The sequence below is a fragment of the Apteryx mantelli genome, chromosome 4 (genome assembly GCF_036417845.1).
Source record: "Apteryx mantelli isolate bAptMan1 chromosome 4, bAptMan1.hap1, whole genome shotgun sequence".
NCBI classification, from domain to species: domain Eukaryota; kingdom Metazoa; phylum Chordata; class Aves; order Apterygiformes; family Apterygidae; genus Apteryx; species Apteryx mantelli.
Genome location: NC_089981.1, coordinates 49,438,528 through 49,460,691, shown reverse-complemented (window position 1 = coordinate 49,460,691; position 22,164 = coordinate 49,438,528). Strand labels below are relative to the sequence as shown.

At 37.9% G+C, this 22,164-nt stretch overlaps 2 protein-coding genes across 7 annotated transcripts in view; both read left to right on the top strand.

The window, feature by feature from the left end:
• Window positions 1–3,099, top strand: part of RBM25 (RNA binding motif protein 25) — a 35,080-nt gene extending 31,981 nt beyond the window's left edge. For all 3 annotated transcript variants that reach the window (XM_067296529.1, XM_067296527.1, XM_067296528.1), the window contains 2 exons: window positions 311–358; window positions 1,514–3,099. In XM_067296529.1, coding sequence (XP_067152630.1) covers window positions 311–358; window positions 1,514–1,606 — 141 coding nt within the window. In that variant the 3' untranslated portion in view covers window positions 1,607–3,099. The remainder of the gene's footprint in view (window positions 1–310; window positions 359–1,513) is intronic.
• A 4,364-nt stretch (window positions 3,100–7,463) lies between these two features.
• The window catches only part of PSEN1 (presenilin 1), a 29,553-nt gene continuing 14,852 nt past the window's right edge, over window positions 7,464–22,164 (top strand). For 2 of the 4 annotated variants that reach the window (XM_067296525.1, XM_067296523.1), the window contains exons 1-5: window positions 7,464–7,533; window positions 10,479–10,622; window positions 15,412–15,668; window positions 16,983–17,124; window positions 20,910–20,977. In XM_067296525.1, coding sequence (XP_067152626.1) covers window positions 10,539–10,622; window positions 15,412–15,668; window positions 16,983–17,124; window positions 20,910–20,977 — 551 coding nt within the window. In that variant the 5' untranslated portion in view covers window positions 7,464–7,533; window positions 10,479–10,538. Of the gene's footprint in view, window positions 7,534–8,887; window positions 9,241–10,478; window positions 10,623–12,474; window positions 12,539–15,411; window positions 15,669–16,982; window positions 17,125–20,909; window positions 20,978–22,164 lie in introns of those variants that run through there. The other 2 variants (XM_067296524.1, XM_013959439.2) reach the window with 2 other exon arrangements.

The following is a 22,164-nucleotide window of genomic DNA, read 5'->3' as shown; positions in this document are numbered from 1 at the left end:
ATTAGGAAAGCCCAATTGGAGATGCAAGAATAGTCAGCAGATAGAGTTCTCTGGGGCTTGCTGGAAGTTGTTTTTTGGCAATGAGCTGCAACACTAGCACTGCAGTGGAAGTTGATGTAGTTTAAAATTAATTTTGCCCTGGCTATTACTGTGAACTAATGATTTGGAAATACATGTTTCCTATTCGCTAAAATTGTATTAAATGTGCCAAGCATTCAGAATTCTTGAAAAGTAATGATTCAGTTCTTGCTAAAAGATGTTTGTATGGTTTCCCCTCAGTTTTCAAACTAAAAACATTTGTTTCTTTCAGGTTATGGCTCATAGCTCACCACAGAGCATACTGGATGATGTTGCCATGGTAAGCAGAAATTGTGTAACTAATATATCTTCTACGTTACACTGATGCTAACAGTGAATTTTGTGAAATAGTTGGAGTCCATAACAGAAAAATTTTGTGTTCGTAGAACCATGCATACTGTGGGTAGGTATAAAAACAGCTTTAATAAACAGGTTATCCTAGCACTTGGATGACTTTGCGATTATGGCATCTAGGTAGAAAATACTGATCTATTTTCAGAAATTCTCAGTATTCAGAAATGTGGAAGATTCTGTCCCTAACAGGAGAGGAGAATCAGCCGTAACTGTTCTATATCATAAATTTGAACATTTTTCCCTTCCTATTCTTGTAACTAGATTTTTATAATGAGAGTTTTAGTGGGTCTATGCCTAAGTAATGAGTAAAAGGTAATCTTCTCTAGAAGACTGTGAAGGCTCTTGCATTTTGCCTGCTGTTGGAAGAGGGGAACTCTATGAAATAAGGCTAGTGTTTCTTCTTGTTTTCATTCACTGAAAGGTGAATAGGAACCGTTCACTCTCTTCCACTCCAAAAACTTGGAGGTATCACGTTGGTAGGAGCCAGCTTCATAACAGAAGTTAGTAGGTGGTTCTTGGTCTGACTGGTAGGTGTCCTGGGAATCTTCCTGAGAGATGTTGTACATGTTTAAAGTTTACATGTGTTCAAGAGAAGCCTGGATAAGGTTTATTTAGTAGTCCCTCAGTGGAGAAGGGATTACTAAATAAATCAGTATCCAAGGGACTTCTCAAGCTGAAAACGGGTGGAGGCTAGGAGAGAGTTGAGGGAAAACATCATATGTGTTTGTCCTGTTCTTATACTTTTCCCAAGCCTCTTCTTAGTGCTACTTTTGGAGACCAAGGTAGTGGTATTTCTGTCTCATAGTGCTTAACAGCTGTATTTTACAACTATTTAATTTGAGCCTGGCCAAATCTGGTGATCAGTGAATTTGTCTGGGTCCTGCGTTTAAGTTTTATACAGTGCCTCACTTCAAGACATGAGTTGGATTATACTACCTCCACTTAGCTTATTGATGTAAAATGGTTGTTCCCCACACATTTAGTCATCTTTCTTTTGACTACAACTGACAGACTTTCTGATATGGCTGGAATTAGTCTTTATAACATCATCATAACCTAAAAAAATGTGAATTTCTTACAGGTACTGGATGAAGAAGCTGAAGTTTTCATAGTCAAAATGTGGAGGTTGTTGATATATGAAACAGAAGCCAAGAAGATCGGTCTAGTGAAATAAAGCACGCTCCTTGCTTCTAGGGTTCCATTTCAATTTTTGTTTTTTTCTTTTTTTCCATCATTCAAGGACTTCAAATTTTCTCTGTTCTCAGAGACTTGAGACCTGTATTTTTTTATGTAGAAAATGTGAAATATTTTGCCCTCTGCTCTGAGGCCCCCTTTACCCTTCTCGGTTATAGTTATCTGAATCCTGCATTGGTTCTCTTTATAATTCACCAGGTACAATTACCGGGATGTTTTATAAGCTGCAGCTACTGTACACGCTCTCTGGTAATCTTGTTATGCTATTCTGATTCTTGTAAATATTAAAAAGATGCCCGTTTTGCAAAACATTTGCACTTAATGTGGAACAATGTGAGTTACAGACGAAGACAAATGATTTTACTGCAAATTTATCAGCTTTTTTTGGGTTGTCCTCCCTCTATTTAAGAAATGATCAAAACAATTTAAAAATAAGTGGTTTGAGCTGCTTTCACAGAACAGTGTTGTGTGTGCTGTTGGTCACCTCATCTGACTCTGGAAAAAGAGTTCCCGTAGACTTTTTATTCTGACTTGAACCAGCAGCAGTCTTGGTACTTTGCCTATTTAGGTTTACTAATGAAGCTGGAAACCGAATCTCTCCTGCAGATGCTCTGCTTCTTTCTTAGAAAGTGCAAATTGCAGAAGGCTTTTTATTGTTTGCTCAGTTAGAACAAGAGCAGGACTTCAACAACACTATTTAATGTTTTGGGGGTTTTTTGTTTTTTTTTTTTTAATTTAGGATATCTTCTGGTCTGTTTCATTTTAGCCCTTCCCTGTTTATCTCTACTGTCTCCAAAATAATCAGATAATCAGTTTTGATTTTTTTTAAATAAATTATTATTTTTTATTTTTTATTTAGAATTTAGAAAAAAGATTACCTGTTTGGAAAAGTTAAAGGATGTAACTGAACAATAGCAGTTGACAAAACTAAACCTTAGTTTTCAAACAAAGCTGAAGTCTTGTTTTTATGCATACTGTTGAACTAGCCCTGACTCTTGTTTTCTTTAATTGTACTGTAAGCAGTCTCTTGCCCAAGAAAAGAGGGTGATACTTTCCTGCTTTGTCTGTATGGGTTTTTATAAATAGGCTGATGTAGTATAAATGATGAGATGTGCTGTACACTGCATTTTTTATCTCATACCCAGGTAAGATGTCAAATTGATGATGTGCTATGAGCTGTTTTGATTGCAGGATGACTGTGTTCCAGGGAGCAAACTGTCTCAAAACATTTTTAATTTTTAAACACAATTCTTAATAGCAAACAGATTAAGTAAAGCTGTTCCAGTATCTCTATATTGTATTTAACTGAAGGATACAGGTTGACCTGTTCAGAAAACGTAACTGTGACCTTGAGTTACTAGTTCTTTGTATCTGGAGAGGACACTTGAAAACACTGTTCTTAACAAATGGGATCGTGTAAAGGTTCCACCATGTAAATATTTCAGATATTAAAAATGTATATATTTGATTTAAGGGCTGACTTTTTTTGGAGTCCTGTGCAGCATGTGATTTTATTTAACACTGCTTTCTGAATCAAGAACTAAAAAAAATATTCTTAAATTAGTCTTTGGGATTTTTTAATATATTTTATTTTATTATTGTTTTAAACTACCTCCTGATTTACATCAGGTCACTAAAGCCTGCAATTCAGATGTGTTCCTAATGTGTTCTTTCTCATCCCTGTAATACTACACAACACAAAATGTTCTTTTTTTAAACTTGAAGTGTAACGCTCAGATGTTATTTTAAATTGTGCTTGAGTTTGCATGAGGCTGTTTTGTTCCGCATACTTACATGCGGCAAGGCCTTCTTCCTCTTGGGTTTTGTCTTTTTTCCTGCAACTTGATGTACCCTAAGAAATCATTTCCCCATTCTCCCCTATGCAGTTTTGCATCAGCATTAACAAAAATCCTCCAGATTCTAAAGAATTTCAAAACTTGTTCCAGGCTTGTAGAAAAGAGGGAGAGTGAACTTGGTGAGTGCTTTTTGTTTTGCTAATACAGCATTCCATCTCTGTCATTAGTATTTAAACAAGGAAAATGCAACAGAGGCCTTGTAATGCTACTGATGTCCTTGTTTAGATTCTTCAGCGAAAGACCAAGTTGTGAAATTTCAGCTTAATTTCTTTTGTCCTGCATTAAAGCTGTATATTAATCTATTATATTATTAATGGATTAGACATGAGCTTATATTCTTGCTTTCCTGAGGAGACTGAAGGAAGAAAGAGGCTCATCTGGGTGATGAAGACATGTAAAATTTAAACTGGAGTGTTAAATATCCAGGGAAATAAGTAATCAGTACTTAGAAGCAGTTGCGGCATATTAAAAACTTGATTTTTATGGAAGTTAAAATTTTCAGTTGTAGTTGAAGTAGGAAGGAACATTCAGTACAGCATCTGGCTTTTGCAAGTGCTTTAACAAATTTTGCTCTTTCATAACAAAAGGTTTTGTTTTAAGAAGTAACTTCTGGTGTTACCTGTTACTCAAACTAGTGTTACTATTGTGGTGTGTGATGCTGGGGATAGGACACAATTCTGAGTAGTGCTGAGAGGTTCATAACAGAGAAAGTAACTTCCCTTCCTTAACAGTGTTTTTTCTCTCAACACATAGGAACAGAATTATTTCAAGATAAACTTAAGGAAAAAAAAAAAGAAAAAAGGTAGAAAAAACTTTTTAACCAGTTTCAAATTACAGCATTTTACTGTCTGAAAATGTGAAAGTGTGGACGTGTTTAATACTAGTAGTGTGCTACCTCTGCATAACTTAGTGATGCACAGATTAACAACATACTGAGAACACTATCAATTAGCTAAGTATGTATGTTGTCACTGGCTATTCAGTGCAATATGCCATAATATGACTTCTTCCATGACAGGAATGAAATACTTTAAAACTTACACGTAAGTGCATAGAGAGAAAAATACCCGTGTTTACACTGAGGCTTTACATCTTGTTTGAAAGGTTATACAAATGCCCTTGGTCTCCTGATAATCACTCTGCACAACTGCAGCGTTATTCAGAATATGCAACTACATAACAAAAGTTGTCTTTGAGGTATGGTTTCACAGTGCCATTAGTATGCACTGTGAAAAGGAGTTGGAAGCCAGGAGCAGGTAAGAAGCTTGGTAAAGAATAACATAGTTCTATATTAGTGTTGAGTTAAACTGATGACATGAGACCTCCCCCCCCCCCCGAATATTTAACGTGATTACATATTCATTTAGTGTTACTAAATTTTGTTTTTCCTTGCTTCCCTCCCTTTTTAAATAGGAGTCCTCATTAAAAAGGAAACAGTCATTTGGCTAGATGATTTCTACTCTAAATGCAGGTGGGGGGAGGGGGAAACACAAACCAGAAATTTAGTTTCTCACTGAATTCCTGTTCTTACTATTAACATTCCTGTTACTGAGAGGGAAACATTAGACCTCTTAGGCTTTTTATTAAATGGGCTTGCTAGACACCTACTTGCAGGAGGAGTATTTTAGTGAGTGGAGGTGCTTCTAATTGGAAGCCTAAGCTTATACATTTCTGTAGAGTTGCACTTTCTTTTTCCCAGTGTAAAACAAGCAGTTGTCTATTAAATCCTAAGGTCCACCTTTGTCTTTAATCAGTTGCTCCAGACCTGGAAAAAGTCTCAAAGTATCTCAAGACTAAATATCTGGAATACTGTGAACTTGTTTAAGCAATAGAAAGAACTGCTGTGTTTCAAGGTGGCTTTTTTTTGGGGGGATGGGGGGGATTCTTTGGATATATTTAGCAGCATTTGTTCTCAATTAATGGTTCTGCCTTAGAAATACAAGTAGTTCTTGACCTTAACATACTACAGTAAAAGCTCAGAGCGCCTTATTTAATTATCAGACCATATGCTTAGAGATGACTTCCTGTTCATAAAGTGCACAGACTTCGTATAGTCTGGTACACTGAGCTCTAGTTTCTGCTTCACAGCCAGAAACTCCGAAGCTACAAAATAGCTTTGTCCTAGGAGAATTTGGAATTACTATTTTAGGGATGAAGAATATGCTTCTTTTCATGTGTTAAACAACATTTGGTAACTTAGTATGGCTGTAAACATACCTTGAGTGGTGTAGTTTTTAATTGTAATTAATGATTAAGGGAAAAAAATCCCATGTTTGAATATGCAAAATTACAAATTAAAATGCAGACCTGCAGTATTATCAGTGTGAGGTATTTTAGTAGTGTGTCACCATAGATTAAAAGGGTATCAGTAATATAGAGAATTGTCTGGTTCACTTGAATGGCCACATTCTTAAACTGATAGAATGGTTTTATTCAATTGATGGTTATGCTGCTTTGCTTGTTTCAGTCTAAAATGGGTTCATTTTAAATGTACTTCAAATGCATACAGCCTGTGAAAACTTGGTATTTCTGTCAAAGAGCACATGTAAAAATGTAACTCTAATGTGTGATACTTCTGTGTCACTTAGATCCATTTTCTCATTGGACTGTAGTTGAATAGTTAAATACGTCTGCCTTAAACATGCAGAATGCAGCATGGTCTCTCAGTAGATTTTGCTGTTTGAATTGGGTGTTAGTCACCTGTTAGGTTAAGTGTCCTTAAAAAGGAAGTGTGGATTACTCAAATACCGTGGATAGTAAGGCAAGTTTCAGATTTGAAGTTACCTTCATCTCCTCCTAGAATGGAGTCACAGCTCTACCATAGGCTTCTTGAAAAGAGAGGTTTTAATAGTATTTTCATTTTTGAAGTATAAAGATCATTTCAAGTTTTTTGTTTTTGTAATGCTTTTTTGTGGGAGCATTTTAAAACAGATTCACTGGCTTATATGACTTAAATAACAAATTAACAAAGTTCATAGTGTGTTTTCTCTTAAAACCCATTTCTATTTTGGTAGCTGATCACATAAGACAACCTTCATCTTGCTATGCAAAAGTGTGGGGGGGGAAGCCACTCCTTCATAACCTCCTGTTTTACAAAGGAATTATTCACAGGTGTGTGGCTAACAAGTACTTTCTAATGTTCAAGGAAAATAAAACATGAAAACAACAGAAAACAACTGTTAAGCCAGTCAACTCAATAGGAGAGGCAAGAACACTTAAATAGTTTTTGCTGGTCAAATGAAATCCTCCAGTAACTTCTACTGTTAAACAAGGTGCACAGGTGCTTCAGGTAAACATTGTTTTAGGCTTTTCAGGCAAGCTGCTTTTGTACAAGTGCCAAAAGCAACTTACTGGAAGTGAGAAAATTTCACATGAATTTCTTCCACAGGAGTAGCAAACAACAGACCAAAAGCCAGATTTGCCTGGCAGAAGCACCCTTGACTGAAGTTTCAAAGAGTGCTCACTCCAGTATCATCAACTAAATTTCTTCTGCAGTTCAGATTTGGTCCCTCCATTGGCTACCAGGACTCTTAATGATCTGCATTTTGTTTTTTCAGCTAATAACTATGCTTTCAGGGTTTTTTTGCCCCAGGTAATCATCTTGAGATTTCCCATTTTTGCTTAATGACAAGCTTTTAGCTTGTTCTTTCAGAAAGGCTGGAGCCTTCCTTGTGCTGGTACGGCCATGGGTGCCGCTAAGAAAGGGGGGCGAGCGCGGGGCGTCCCTGTGCTTCAGCTAGGGACGCGCAGGAGGAGGTAGCGCTGCCGGCCTCTGCATGGGGAAGGTATCGCAGCTGTGCCTTCCTCCTGAGCTTGTTTCAGTGACTTGATTCTGCTACACTGTGCTCCGAGGCTTTCCGGGGGGAGGAGGCCGCGCGCAGCGCAGCGCCGGGCCCTCCCGCGGGCGCCTCCCGGGCCGGGGTCCAGCGCGACACCACCCGCCGGGCCGGAAGTGAGGTCACGGCGGGGCTGGGCCGGGGCCGGAAGCGCTTGGGGCCGGGCTGCGGGAAGGCGAGGAGCCGGTGGCGGAGCGGCGGGAGGGGCCGTCCAGGTCGGTCGGTCAGCGGCGGCGCTGGGGACGGGGCGGGACGGGACACCTGTGCGCCGCTGCCCGCCGCCGAGCGGGCCGGCGCGGGCAGCCTTGCGCGACGCCGAGGGTCGCCGGGCGGCGGCGGGTCTGCGCCCCGGGGGGAGCGGCCGGGGCCGGAGCCGTGCGGAGGCCCCGGGCCGTGCGCGGTCCGGCAGGGCAGAAGCGGCTCGGCCTTGGCCGGCGGGGCTCAGGCGGGCCCAGGAAGCCCCGCAGCGCCGCTGCCGTCGCGCCGGGCCAGGTGGGGGCTCGGCCCGGCGGGCCGGGCCGAGTAACGGCCGCGGGGGGCTCGCGGGCCGCGCCGGGTAACGGTCCCCCGGGGCGGGGGCTCGCGCCGCCGCTTCTGCATCGTGGCTGAAGCTCTCCGGCCCGGCCGCCTGCGGAGCGACTCCTCCCGGCGGGTGCGGAGACCGCGGGGAGAGGAGACGTTGGCTGAGACACCCGTGCCGGCTCCCTGCCGAAGCCTGCGGCTGCCGAGTCCCGCGGCCGAGGGACCCGGGCAGGGCTGCGAGCGCTCCTCGAGGATGTCTGCCGTCAGCTCTGCAGTGCTTGCTGAGGGAAACAGTTGTCACTGCTTGCTACTTGCTTGAGGAACAAATAATGGGTTAACCGGGTCGCACCATCTTTTTTTCTGGCTGATTGAGATATGCTTCTCTCTCTTCTGACTTGAAAAAAACAGCTTACTTGTGTGTGGCTGCTAATGTAAATGTAAAGCTAAATGCAAATACGTGAAAATTACAGTCATAACTCCCCTTGCAGTCTTTTTAAGGAAATGGAAAAGAAAGGACTTTTGCAGGCAAGCTTTTTTAATACTAACAATTTTGTTAGAAAAGAAAAACATATTTTGGTAAGCTCCTTTTCAGGTAAAACAAGTAAAATTTGAATTTGCTTCTGTTTATTCAGTTTATTTCTAGATTTTGTTCTTTAATGGGTAGATTTCAAATGTGAGTGTGTCCATTCATTATATGATAGAAAATAAAATTGTTCTGCAAGATGTCCTGAATCTATTTTCTGAGTTTTTGAGTTTTAAAGAAGAATTGTTTTAACAAACTATTAGTTTTGAGGACTGTTAAACACTGTCTTTCTGGCTTTCATGCCACTTCTGGCAGTTACTCCATCCTGTATTCAGTTTCCTCTGCTCCTCCCCAGTAGCTGGCTTCTTGTTTGGTGAGTTTGTGGTGGTTTTCTTTACCAGGATTTTGTGTGTGTAGGATTTTGTAATTTTTTTTTTTTTCGATTTTGACTAGGATTTTGGCCTGCTGCTTTGTTTAAAAAAAAAAAAAAAGAAAAAAGAAACCTCATTCTGATAATCTAGATTTGGATAAACATACCTAAATATTTCTTTATGGGGCTTTGTCACTGAAAATTTTGACAGATATCTACTTGAAACACCATTGTTTATATTTTGTAGTCCAACCAAAGCATTAGAGCAAAGACTTTAAAAATAAAAGTAACACAATGTGTATTATTTTCATCTAATCTTACATTTCATTACGTGTTAATTACATGTGCTTTAGTTTTAATTACAGGCCTGGAAAAGAGCCATTCTCCTGGTGAATACTCCATTGTTTTTCATTTTTCAAACACTTAGGATGATCCCACTAGACTCGCTAAATTGGTGTTGCCTCCTAATGGCCCTTTAGTGTAAGCTGCATCTCTCTGCTGAAGTTAGTAAGTGCCGTGAACTAATTTTGTAAGACATTTATTTATTTGTAAGTAGAGAAACAGCTTCTATGCCTTTGTGTGTATGAAAATAGGCTTAACTGCCTGTGTAAGTAAGATACTGTCTCCTGGCTTGCTGGTACCAAAAGTGATCCTTCCTGCCTTGCTTTGTGCTGAGGGTCTAGATGTGCTCCCTTGAATCAGTTCTTCTAGATTTTTCCATACACTGGTTGAATGTATTAAAACAGCAGAAAATTATTCTAGTCTTTTTGCTGGGTTTGTTTTCTTCCATTTTGGTAAGTTAAACCTATTGTGGAGGGGACCAATGAGTGCCAGAGTTGGCACAAGGTAAGAGCAGAAGCAACTGGGGGTGTGAATGGGGACTGGCACTCCCTTCTTAGCAGCAGTGGCTATTAATTCAGTTCACTGCTTTGTGCAAGAAAGCCAGTGATTTATTCAGGCTTACATATTGTTTCTTAAAATTATTTTTTTTCTGAAACTTGTGTAGTTGTGTTCCTCTTCTTCCCCTTTTTTATTCTCCTTTTTTATTGAGAAACTTCTTGTTTCTGGTTTATTCACGTTTGTTGCAGAAAATGTTTGTATGTGGCTTTTATGTAAGATGTGCAAAGCTGCTACAAGCATATGGCATGTTTATGTACATTTATCTAATATATAACAGCTACCATTAGGGGAAAAGGATGTACATTAGTTCTTGAGACTCAGCTAAAATATTGTTTTGTACAGCTCTTGGTAGCTGCTAGAGTGTTGCGGTATTAAATGTAGATCATATTCAGGCTTTAAATGATCAGGTGTAACTTGGTCATCCTTGCAATAAGCTTGAAGATTGTCCTTGAGCTTATCACCAATACAAAAATGAACAATGTGTAGCAATTGTACTCTGATGAATAAAAACATCCAAGCAAAAGGTCACACTGAGCAACTTGTGCAGTGCTTCTCATTAATTGGACAAGATAGAATGGAGAACTGTTTTGAATGACTAGTTTGTTGTTGGCTTACTTCCGTTACTGATGAACTAATTTGATAAAGTCCAGACACTCTTATTTTTGTGCTGGAAAATCCCTATTATGATATCTTCATGAAGATGTGTTACAGCTCTGTATTGTGGTAGAGAAGATAGAAGAATAGTTATGTTTAGTCTGCAGGAACTCTAAAAATTGGTGGTGGGGGGGATGGAGATCTTGGTCATATAAGATCAAAGCTTTTTAAACACATCTTTTTCCTTTCAGCATCTCAAGAAGAAAGATCTGTTTTGCATAGAAATAAGTGATTTCCAGAGGACAGCCCCAATGACAGAACTATCTGCACATTTACCCCAGTTCCAGCATGGACAGCTGACAGAAAACTTCCCTGATAACCACCTCAGCAACACAGTATGTGATAATTATATTACCTGGTAGTAGTTAAATCAGGATGAATGATCAGTGTGGATGAAAATACAGTTCAGAATTACAGAAGTCCATTTGTTAGGAGTAATTCTCTCCGCCTGTCAATACCACCGTATTGTGGTGAGAAGTATTGTAGGAGAAATATTTTTAAAAATTTGATGTTCTGACCTCACTTTTATACGCAGATAGCCTTCTCCCAGTTTAAAGTGGTGCTAAACTGACCGGTCCCCTGTAGAAAAATCAACAAGTGGGATGGGACCATTTGCATAGCAAACTTTGGCTTGCAGGTCTTTTACTGAGCACTCTTAATCTAGCCTGGCTGTGGTTTGCTTGATTCATGGGCTTCTCAGTTCATAGTTAATCTTAGTCTAGGTGGAATTTGAGGCATGGGTTCTTTTGTTATTGCTGGAGGATTATTGTGTGCAGGAAGAGCAGCATGGTCTTGTCTTCCTCGTGAATAATTGTCAGGGTGTTCTTGAGGTCTGCAGAGAGAAAAAAACAAACAGATAAAAAAACCTTCCTGCAAACCCTAAAGTTTTATACCATTTCTGGCTTAACCATCACTTTGAAAGATACACATGCGTAATTGTTGCTGCAAACTGCACTTACTGTACTGTGTGTGTTTTGGTAAGACCAAGTTTGTATGACCTACCTGGGTGTGGTTGCTGAGGCTCTTGGATTTGTCATGCTTTGTTCCTTGTTCCTGCCAGAGCTCATGATTATCAGGTTACCTTGTGACACAGAAATGCTCCTGTGAGATTGGGCCACTTGTAGCCATGTTTATGGCAGTGATTGAAGAGAATATTTTGATCCATGCTCTAGCTCTTCTATGCAATCCAACATTTTAAAAAAAAATTTAAAAAAAAATCCTTGTCTTGATCTCAGATCAGAATCCTAGGGTATAAGTAAAAATATAGAGCACTTGAAAATCTATTTTAAAAATAAGAAGTTAAACTGATTTAAGACCTTCCTGATTATAGACACTGTTACTAAAAATAGAAAGGTGGAAACTTTCCCACTGCATCCTTTGTGCTTTCACTTCAGAGGGAAAGAAAAAAGTTTCTTTTCATCTTGGACAGGTGGGAAATTAACCTTTGTTGAATACTGCCAGATTAAAAAGGCAGCGCTCAGCAATAAGCCCTGGGTTTACCATCGTTGTAGAAAGCTTGTTGGTGCTCCTTACTAGCAGTGGGGGAGAGATGTTTCTGTTTGCTTTTGAGAAGACTATAGTGCTGAATAACTACTTGTTTTTTTTTTTTTCTTTCAATACTTAAACGTAACGCTGGGTGTAGCTTCAGTACTTAAATGTACTGATTTCTTTCCCTGTGCACGCCCTCTCTGGGTTTTGTACATATGTATCAAGATCCATTCCTGCTTAAGTATATCTAACTTTTGTTGGCTAACAGTCAGTATAAGAAACTGCTAAGTATTATAACTTGCCACCTCTTCTTCCAGTCATGCACCAATTGTTCAGCCCAGTCTTTAATATCTGACGCTTTATAATGACCTTTAAACATAAGTAGTGTATATGAGAACTAATGAAATCTGTGCCCACTGTCAGGCAAGAGGGTCTGTTTGTAATATATAAATCTAGATATAACAAAAATGTTTTATCAAATGTCATCATTTTTTATCTGTTGGTTCAGGGGCATTGCTCTGGGTTTGCTATTAACTATTTTCCTGATAGGAAAGAAAGCTATCATTTGCTTTTGATATTGTTTCTTCACCTGAAAGCACGTAGTTCATAACTTATGTTTGCTTACGGTGTTACAACAGGTGTTACTGACTTTTTAGCTTCAGAATTTTCACTTTTAACTATGTATAAGGAAAGCGAAGAGTCTGTTCCTTTGCTTCCACTTCAGCAAGAGTCCATGGCCTCTGCTCTGTTTAATACTGATCAGGTAGGATATGAGTGCACTTTGTTCTTTTAAGTAGTAAGCAGTGGGTCACGTACATGTCACATTTGGCTACGCATTAGTTCAGTAATCTGAAAGGACAACTTTTTTCTAGTTTTAACAGTGAGTGAGAGAATAATTTGCATAATAACTTACAGCAGTCTTTTGATGATGATCTGATTTTCACACGCCAAGTTTTAGTATGTAAAGAAATTTCGTGATTGTATCTTTGTTTATAACTAGTAGAGGGAATAGAAGGGTGCATATTGATCTTGTTTCTTTAATTTTTCCCCTTATGTTCAGTTTTGTGGGTTTTACAGTGGTGTACTAGTTAATCAGGCTTTTCCTTTGACTGTTTTGGTGTTTGCTTTGCTAATTTGTAGTCTTTGATTTTAGTTTTTATATATCTGCGCTTAAGATAGGTACAAGTCTTCTTTCATCCAGAACTGCTACTATAATGGAGGAAAAGCAACATATTCTACAAGTACACAGAAATCTAATACTAGGTCAGCTTTACTTGTGTTATGTTCCAAGGCTCTGATCTTCTCCAGTGTAAAGTTACTTACAGTGATCTCAGACAATTTTTTTAGACATATAAACTTATTGTTGTCTTCCTATGGACTGAGAGAAATGGAGCATTTTCACTATCAAAATGAAGAATGTTACGTTGATGCTGTAATCTCTCTTTATACAGAAGGACATTCAAATGCAGACAGATTTTCAGGGCAATTAAATACAATGTTTAATTGTATGCTCCCATGTTCTTGTTTCTATCTGACCTTTAATAATTGTATGCAAGGACTTTACACAAAATGCCTAGCAATTCAAATTAAGGCTAAAATCTTAATTCTAAAAGTCTGTTTGCTTGCTAGTTTTAACTGCTTAATTAAGACATTTTTAAATTTTTCCCTTATATTCAGTTTTCTTTTTGAGAGGAAAAAAGCCGTGAAACTTCATAGAGGACAATTCCTGAAGTCCTGCTGAGCTTGACTCTGAGGATGCCACAAACTTGTAAAAAAAAAAAGAAGTAAATAGCAAAAACATTCGGTGTGGATTGCTACTGTGTTATGCTTTGTGAAAGTAACTTTTTCATGAGTTAGGGAAACTGTAATGCTTCAACCAGGGTTTTACCAGTGTTGGTGTTTGCAGTTCAAAGTCCAGGCACTTGAGCTCCTTAATCACTTAAGTGCTTTTGAGAACCCTGCTATGAGTTCCTGAGCGTGTAGTTAACATCTTATCTTTTCTGGGGGTGCAGTTGGGAAAGCTTTATATAAAGAATCTCCAAAATGACTTTATTAACTTATCAAAAATGGCAGAGAGTTAGTTAGATACAAGTCAGCAGTTATGTTTGGAAATACTATTAATGCTATTCAGAACAAATAATGACACTTTAACATTACGTGTTTAAGCAAAAAATACCTATATAACAATACTTCAGTAGGACTACATTAGTGGGGGAGTTTTTTTCAATGCCCTGTCTTCTGTCTAGAGCAGTTCTACTAAAACTATGTGATATTTTAAAGATATTGCAAAAGGTACCTTCCTTCAGTTTATTTTACCTAGAAGCTGCTTTAGTATGCTTATTCAAACTGAGCTATTTGTAGCTGAAGCAATTCTGCAGTCATAAGATTAATTTTGTAAGCAATCAAACATCTTTGCATTACATCTCCTTTATGTTAACCTCTTAGATAGAGGGAATGGGAATACAACACTGACTTTGGACATACTCTTTTCTTTACTCTAATATCATCAAGTGTATAAACTGTTGCATTGGAAGACTTATTTAGAGTAACTGGTAGACATAAAATAGTTCTATTGCTTTCTAATCTAGAAGAGGGGAAATGAAGGTCCCTCTCCTGCTGTGTTCTCTGTGTGTACATACAGCATATAAAGATGCTAAGCAGTCATCTTAGGGAAAGGAAAAAAGGTTCATGACAGTGAGCAGGAAGAGTGCGGGTCTGATCTTTTACTCAGGGAAGGTGTTTTAGCTCAAGATCCCTCAAAAGCTGAGTTCGCAATTCATGTTTCTGCTTGCGGTTAATACTAATTCTACTGAGAGAGATGTGGGAAGCCTACTTTTGTCCTAGTGTTTGATCTATATTCTTAATGTTTCACTTAATCTCAGGAAGCTCAGGAGGCTTTTTCATATTTATTGAGAAGCGTGGTGGAATTTCTTCAGTGTTAGCGAAAGGATGTGGCAGTGATGGTCTTCTACAATATCTGTGGGAAAGGAGAGCAAGACTCTACACACTTAGGTCATCATGCTAAAAACCTTGAGATCAAATCTCAGTGTAAAGAGTGAGAATTATCCGAGTTTGCGCACTGCTTTTATGTCATTCTTCTTGCTAAAAAAATGTAGAAACAGAAGAAAGCTCTGCCTAATGCCATCTTAATATATTCTACTTAGTGTACAGTGAATGTAAAATGGCAAGAAAAGTAGTAATTTTCATGAGACTTTCATGCAGTTGGCATTATTTCTAGAAGCAGATAAAGTTAAATGTTACAAGCTTTGAGTTGTCCACTGTCATATACCTGTGTATCAGCTGTAGTTTGGACCAAGGGAAAAAGCTGTCCTTTTTATTTAGCTTTTTAAATTCTGTTTAAAGAAAAGGCAACAGAGGCTGTTAGATGCAATCAACATTGCTTCTAACTGTTGCTGTTCTTAATATAAATGCTTCTAACATAACCTTATGGCTCCCATTCTTTCAACAACTTATATGATACAATTAATTACTACTGTTTAGGTCCTTGCTGTGACAAGTTTTTCTGACAGTAAATAGTACCTCACACATTCTCTCCTCAAAATTGTCCTTCACTTAATATACAAGAATATGATTGTGGATAGTTGCTAATGAAACTGGGCTTTTTTTATATTGCAGAATGACAACAGTGAAAGACGGCGTCATGATAATAGTGAACGCAGAAGAAATGACAACCCTGAGTCAGAGACCAATGGGCAGCCGCAAAACAACATTCAGCAAGTGGTGGAACAGGATGAAGAAGAAGACGAGGAGCTGACACTGAAATATGGGGCAAAACATGTGATTATGTTGTTTGTACCTGTCACACTTTGCATGGTGGTCGTTGTTGCAACCATCAAGTCTGTCAGCTTTTATACACGCAAGGATGGACAGCTGTATGTATCAAACTTTGTTTTCCCTGTCTTTTCAATGGATGCACTTAGATCATTTTCTTTACTTTCATCTCTCAGGAGTCTAATTCATACAGTGAACTCCCTCTTGCCTCCCTTTTCTCCTCCATCAGCGCAAATATAGTTTTATTCTATTCCTTCTAGAAACCAGTCACTATATTCTTGGTGCTATTCTCATTTGCTGTCAGCCTGGCAACCAGCCTGCATGATAACTTTTTATTTGTTACTGCTTGGTTGAATCCCAGTCCTTGTTTTAACACTTCAGCGTGCTCTGTGGTATTTATAAAATAAACTCAATTCTGAGCCAAAGCCATTTCAGTTGTACTCTGCTAGAATACAAAGCTTTTTGAAAGGGGAAAAAAAAAAACAGTATTCATTTAAATGAAGTAACATGTACACCAAGATCTGGTTTGCTTATGCTGTTTGAGAAAGAAATGAAAACATAGGAGGAAGAGATTTTTGAGGTTCACTTCTATTGTTGTATAGAGGTTTTCCTGGTAGGCTTCCTGTATAGAAAAGTGTTGTTCTGGCAAAATACTAAAGTTGCCAAAAAACAGCAATTTCAGTGAAAACTGATTGGGGAGAAGGGAGACAAAGGAAGAACGTTGAGCCTGTCAGAACTAGAGCAAATCAATCTAAATGTTCCACTGCAAAAACATTTAAACAAAGTGATCCAAAGTGTTGCTTGGCTTTGAAATGTTTGTATAATATAAGAATGTGATAAAATGATAGTGAAGAAGAAGTTTGTGTTTTATTGAAACAAAATTTTTGATCAAACAATTATTTTTCCTGAGATTTCATTTGTGGTAAGTTTTTCCTTTTTTTTCCCCTCTTGTACTGAAGGTGTTTTTTTTTTTTTTCCCAGCTTGTGGTATTTCTCTAAGAAAAAGAGTTGAGCTCTTACGTTGTGTTTTGTTTGTTGAAATCATGGGAATACATTTTACTGTAAATCCGCTAGATGGGGTGCTTGTAAAGGTCCAGCTGCAGTAACAGTCTAATGACTGATTGTATCAAAAAACAGTGTTTTTTGTTTGCTTTACAAAGCAGAAAATAGCAGTAATGTTTTCAAAGCCACAGTAATCTAAGGATGTAGACATAAGTGTTTTAAGGGAAGATGATATTGTTTTTCTAATTAAAGTTTGCCTAATGTCATACTATGTCGTCTTGCAAGTTTTGCCTAAGTTGAAAATAGCTGTTACTTTTGCAGCTCTTAATTAAAGAGTTTTGATCCTGGCCTCATACATGAGAAATATTTGTGGAATATACAATGGCATTTCAGTTGACTCTTTCTTCTTGTAGCATCTACACTCCTTTCACAGAAGAGACAGAGACAGTGGGACAGAGAGCCCTGAATTCAATTCTCAATGCTGCCATCATGATCAGCGTCATCATTGTCATGACCATTCTTTTGGTTGTGCTTTACAAATACAGGTGCTATAAGGTGAGCATAAGTGTAATTGACTTCAGTCATTGTGCTAATTTTGTTTTATTTATTAGTATGGATTATCAAGGATGGAACAAAATGAAGGGTTATCAAGGATGGGTTAGCAAAAGTAGCAGAATTGGTGAGTTACGCTGTTTCAGTTTTGTGGTTCTCCTTTCTCTCCCAGAACAGGGAGACAATGACCCAATGCTATCATTGCTGGTTGTTTTATTAACTAGAATTAGAGTGGCATTGCTTCTTAATCCTTGGACCACATACTGAAATCTTCCTGCAGTCAAGAGCTACAAAGCACAGACCTGGTCCCACAGCTTGAAAGTTGTATGCATTTCGAAGGCTCTCCTCTCCCTGACCCTGCATCCAGCATAGAACAGTCTCCCAAAACTGATGTGTGCACGGCTGTACACATCAGCTGATATAACAAACACAGAGACTTGAAGGCTCTTTTGTGAAAGGCTTCAACTACATCATGACATAATCTAGGCAAGTCCAGGCATAGCATAAATAATTGCCATGTCAACTGTCTGGGAGCTGTTGTTCATGAAAATTCTTGGTCGTCCTTTGGTCTTAGTGACCCATTTAACAAGGCTGCGCACAACAGAACTTACCAGTGTGCAGTCAGAACCTTGAATCTGCTTCATAGCTGTGAAACTGGCTGCAGGATCCATGCACTGGCCCAAAGCTTTGCTCCACTTTGTTTTGCTTTCAGGAGGGGAAAATGTTTGTAGACTGTGGGTGAAACCTCTTTACTATGTAGCTGCAGGGTGACTGGGGCAATGATTTCTGCCTGAATCTGTATACAGTTTGGAATAGTATTTTTTATTATTTTTTTTATTTTTTTATTTTTAGGTATGGACCTTCTTTCTTACCATAGTGTGGTGTTAAATCTGAATTGACTAAGCCTTCATTTTAAACTTCTGATTGTTTTAAAGAAGCCAAACAGTTGATGTGCTTCAGCCAGGTTACTTGATTGCCACTCAGTTCTCAGGTGGTGAAAGCATCAACTAGTTTTTACTAAGCTTTTCACATTTCTGGCTTCTCTTTTCACTGTAAAAAGCACTGGACATTCTCCTTCTAAAAATAATTCTTGTACTAAAAAATTGAAATGATTAGACAACAGAAATTTCCTGTAGCTATATTTTATGCTAGTTAAAAAGGACTTTTAACTTTTTACTTTTAAAATTGCCAGCAGAGCATTTCTGTGCTGCTACACCAGAATGCTGTAAAATCTAGTTACCTACACATTGAATTTTATTTTTTGTACAGTTCTATATGTAGAATAGAGTCTATATTATGGGATATGAAATTTCTAAGAAAAGAATGTTAGGCCTCCAACTGGTAGCAATAACTTGCTTATCTTTACAAGATTTCGTCTGAAAACTCCTTTGAAGAATGGAAGTACTAGTTCAGCTTTACTCCTGTTCAAGATTTTCTACATTTCTCCTCTATGCAGTAGGTTAAGCATGGTTCTGAGTCTAGATCCTCAATCTAACCAGAAACATCTTCCTAGGGGATTCTATTGTTTGTCTGGCTTTTCTTTTGAAAGTACTTTTGTCTTCTCTGTGTTCTTCATTTTTGTTCAGTCTGCCTAACCAAAGTCTGGCTACTGTAACTCATTTTGATTCTCAGCATTCCGTAATCTTTCATTTTTATTCAAGTTACAGCAGGCAAAGCTGACTGTGTACTAGCAATCAATTAGTGTTGAAGCCAATTTCAAATGAAGAATAAAAATTCTTTAATTAGAAGGCAACAAGTGATACACTGTCATGATATACTTAGGAAAATGATAGCCAACACTTACATGAAATACGTTGGGAAAATCACTTATATGAAAAGAGGCTGGTGATTTGGAAAATGATATAGCAAATGAGATGCATAATGAAAATAAAGCAAACATCTGTGCGTGAAATGTCTGATGCCAACTGTACCAGTTACCTCCATTAGTATTTTTGACAACAGTTACGCAAAGTGTGTTTAAACATTTTCTGGACTATGGCCTTGGTGTTTGACCTGCTAGCATTTTACTCTTTACCCGAACAGAGCATTAGTGTTCACAGGCTGTACATGCTAGTCTATTTTCTTGGATGGCAAGATAGTTTAAGAGCTTATGCTACAAATAGAAGAACTACGAATAGAAGTCATGTTACTGTTAAAAGAAATGACACAGCTCTCTTTGCTTTCTCTTAAAATGTTTTCATAGAGTTTTCAAATGTTTTAAAGAGAAATAAAATTACTTTGTCAGATCACTATTTAGATGTGTAGGTACCCTTACAAGTTTTTTGAAAGTCAAATTCTCTTTGTCTTCAGCTTTAGTATGATTTTTTTTTCCCCTACTTTCTGTGATTGATGCCAGTTTGACAGACTGAGACAGATACTTTGACAGTTTCCCTGCAGCATCTTTACAGGCACCATGCTTAGAACAAGTGGGGAATTCTTAAGCCTCTTTGTGAATGCGCCAGCATATATGGAGAAGTCAATCTGTTAGATTAAGTTAAATGACAGATGTTATTGGACTGAAGATTAAGTTGGAACATGTTATGAAACAGTCTGGAGGAGGAGAATTAATGTTTCAAAAGTTGCTGAGAACTTTAAAAGCACTTATAAAAATTAATATTCAACTCTAAAAGAACCCAAACTAGAATTCTTAATTTGCTGGAAGTCCAGGTTGCCTCATGTGCATGTGGTTCCTCTAGTCTGTGTGCATATGCGTTTTATTTTTAAATTAGTCTCTGCAAAATGAACATTTTTAAAACTATAACATAAGAAACATTCTAGCGCACATCCTTCACATGAAGAGTAACAGAGAACAAATTTCTAAACAATTTCTGAATCCTTTTTTTCTGGTGTATATATGTAGCTACTTTAAGCAATTAATTTTCCACTGAGCCTCTCTCTCTTTGAGAGAGTTCTTTTTTTATGAAGTTTGAATTTCAAAATTACCACTTCTGATTGTTTATCTATTTGCAATCTTAAGTTTGTTTTTATATATACGTTTCCATATCTGTGAATTTGACAAATATCTATTTCATTCTCAGTTGAGAAATTACCAAAGTTACAAGTCTCTTCAATCTTCTTTTTTAGTCTTAGACAGTAATAGTGTTCTCTCTTCAGTGCAAATTCTGAGCACATGTCTTTTCAAAGCTTAAATCAATGCATGCCCCCTCAGAGTACAACCCTGAACATTTTTTGTTAAATTGTTGGGCAGAAATATCTACTGTCATGTAGAATTAAAGGATGATGTATATGGATGATTCCACAGAGAAGACAGAAATCCTTAATAAAAAGCAGATAGCTTTATAGTTATTCATCAGTGAAATGCTAATTCTGAATTCCAGTGGATAAACACTGAAGGTTTTTCTCTGTTTTTGGTACTTAATGCTATAGCTGTGTTCTGGTAATTATTTGGAATTAGAGCAGGTTTTTCAATTGCACAAAAATGAACCGTGTTTTCAATCTGTATTACTACTGGATGCTTCTGCTATGTTATGATAACAATATTATCAAAGTGGGCTAGAAATATACTAAAATTAGTTTGTGTTTTATCACACCTCTATTGAAAAACCTCAAAACACTTAAAATTCATAGGATATAAATAAGCAAATTGAGACACAATAATTTAATGACTAGCTGTGAGTTATTGTGTCAGACTAACAACCAAAGAGATGTAAATATCATTTTCCTGCTTTAATCAAAAGGCAGAATAACTTTAAAAGCATTTTTTTACATGGATATTAAATTAAAAATATCAAATCTAAAAAATATCTGTATTGATATCTATTTTCCAGGTGATTCATGGCTGGCTTATCATTTCTTCTCTTTTGCTGCTTTTCTTTTTCTCATTCATCTACCTGGGGTAAGTGAACTAAAGCATTAGTATATAATTTTTCATGTATTTAATATTTTTTAGTATTAGCCCTTGAATCCTAACATGAATGATAGTAAGCTATTACTGATGAAATAAATTTTTTAGTTTTATGTAAATCTATAGGATTTATATATACACAAGAGAGAGAGGTTTATGGGTTTATAGCGTATCTGATATTGCACAGCAACTGCCCATCACATACCCATCACCAAAATAAGTAAACTAACTTCCACCAGGTAGCTTATACGATTAACACATGTTCGGATACCTTTATTTTTTGTAACTGCATGGCTCAAGGGCAGTTGTTTATGTCATGGCATTGGAGGTGGGCTGTATATGCAAAGGCCATTTTTGTATATGCAAAGGTGTGGGAGTAGCAGGAAATAATCAGCTGAAAAGAATCTGCTCTGTCACCAAAATAAACTTCTGTTGCATACATTCAGTGTTTTTCTTTTCAAATTCTGAAGCACACTCTTAACCAGACATCAAGAAGAGTTGTATGTAATACTCAGAATTCTCCAGAATGAGCAACCTGACCAGGTTTTGTAACTAGAGTTGTGCAGTAAGATCAAATTATTTTAGCAAGTATATTTGTGTGCCACTTGATGACAGATAAACTTCTCTTTGAAGAAGTTAATTTAATTTGGGCTTTAGTGGGGTGGAAATGAGGTTCCTTCAGTTACTGTTTTTTGCCAGTGGTGGTCTGTGGTGACTCTTTTGGTCAGTGTTGTCTCTAACCTTTAAATGACTTACTAAATAATCAGGTAATGTGTGCTGCACAAGTGCAGTGCAGACTAGATGGAGTTGCCTGACTCTCTTCCTTTGGCTTTATGTTGGAGCTGGCACTCCTCTGCGAGAATGTGTGAGCAGAGGGATGGAAGGCTTTCCAGACCCTCTGCCTTCCTTCACCTGTCCCTGCTGCCTCATAGCAGTGTTGGCTTCCTTTTGCAGAGGTCCAGTGAGTGAGGAGGCAGCTTGTAGACCACCTAAAAGTAATAGCAATAAGGGCCATCTTGTTAACATTGTACCTCTCAAAGGCCAGCTAACAACCAGGGAAGACAAGTATTCTGGAGGAAAATCTTATGCAAACCATGCAAGATTCTTGATAGCTCAGTGAGTTGATAGCAGGAGAATTTACAAACAGCCATCACAAGTATTTCTTTCCCGGCCTGTGG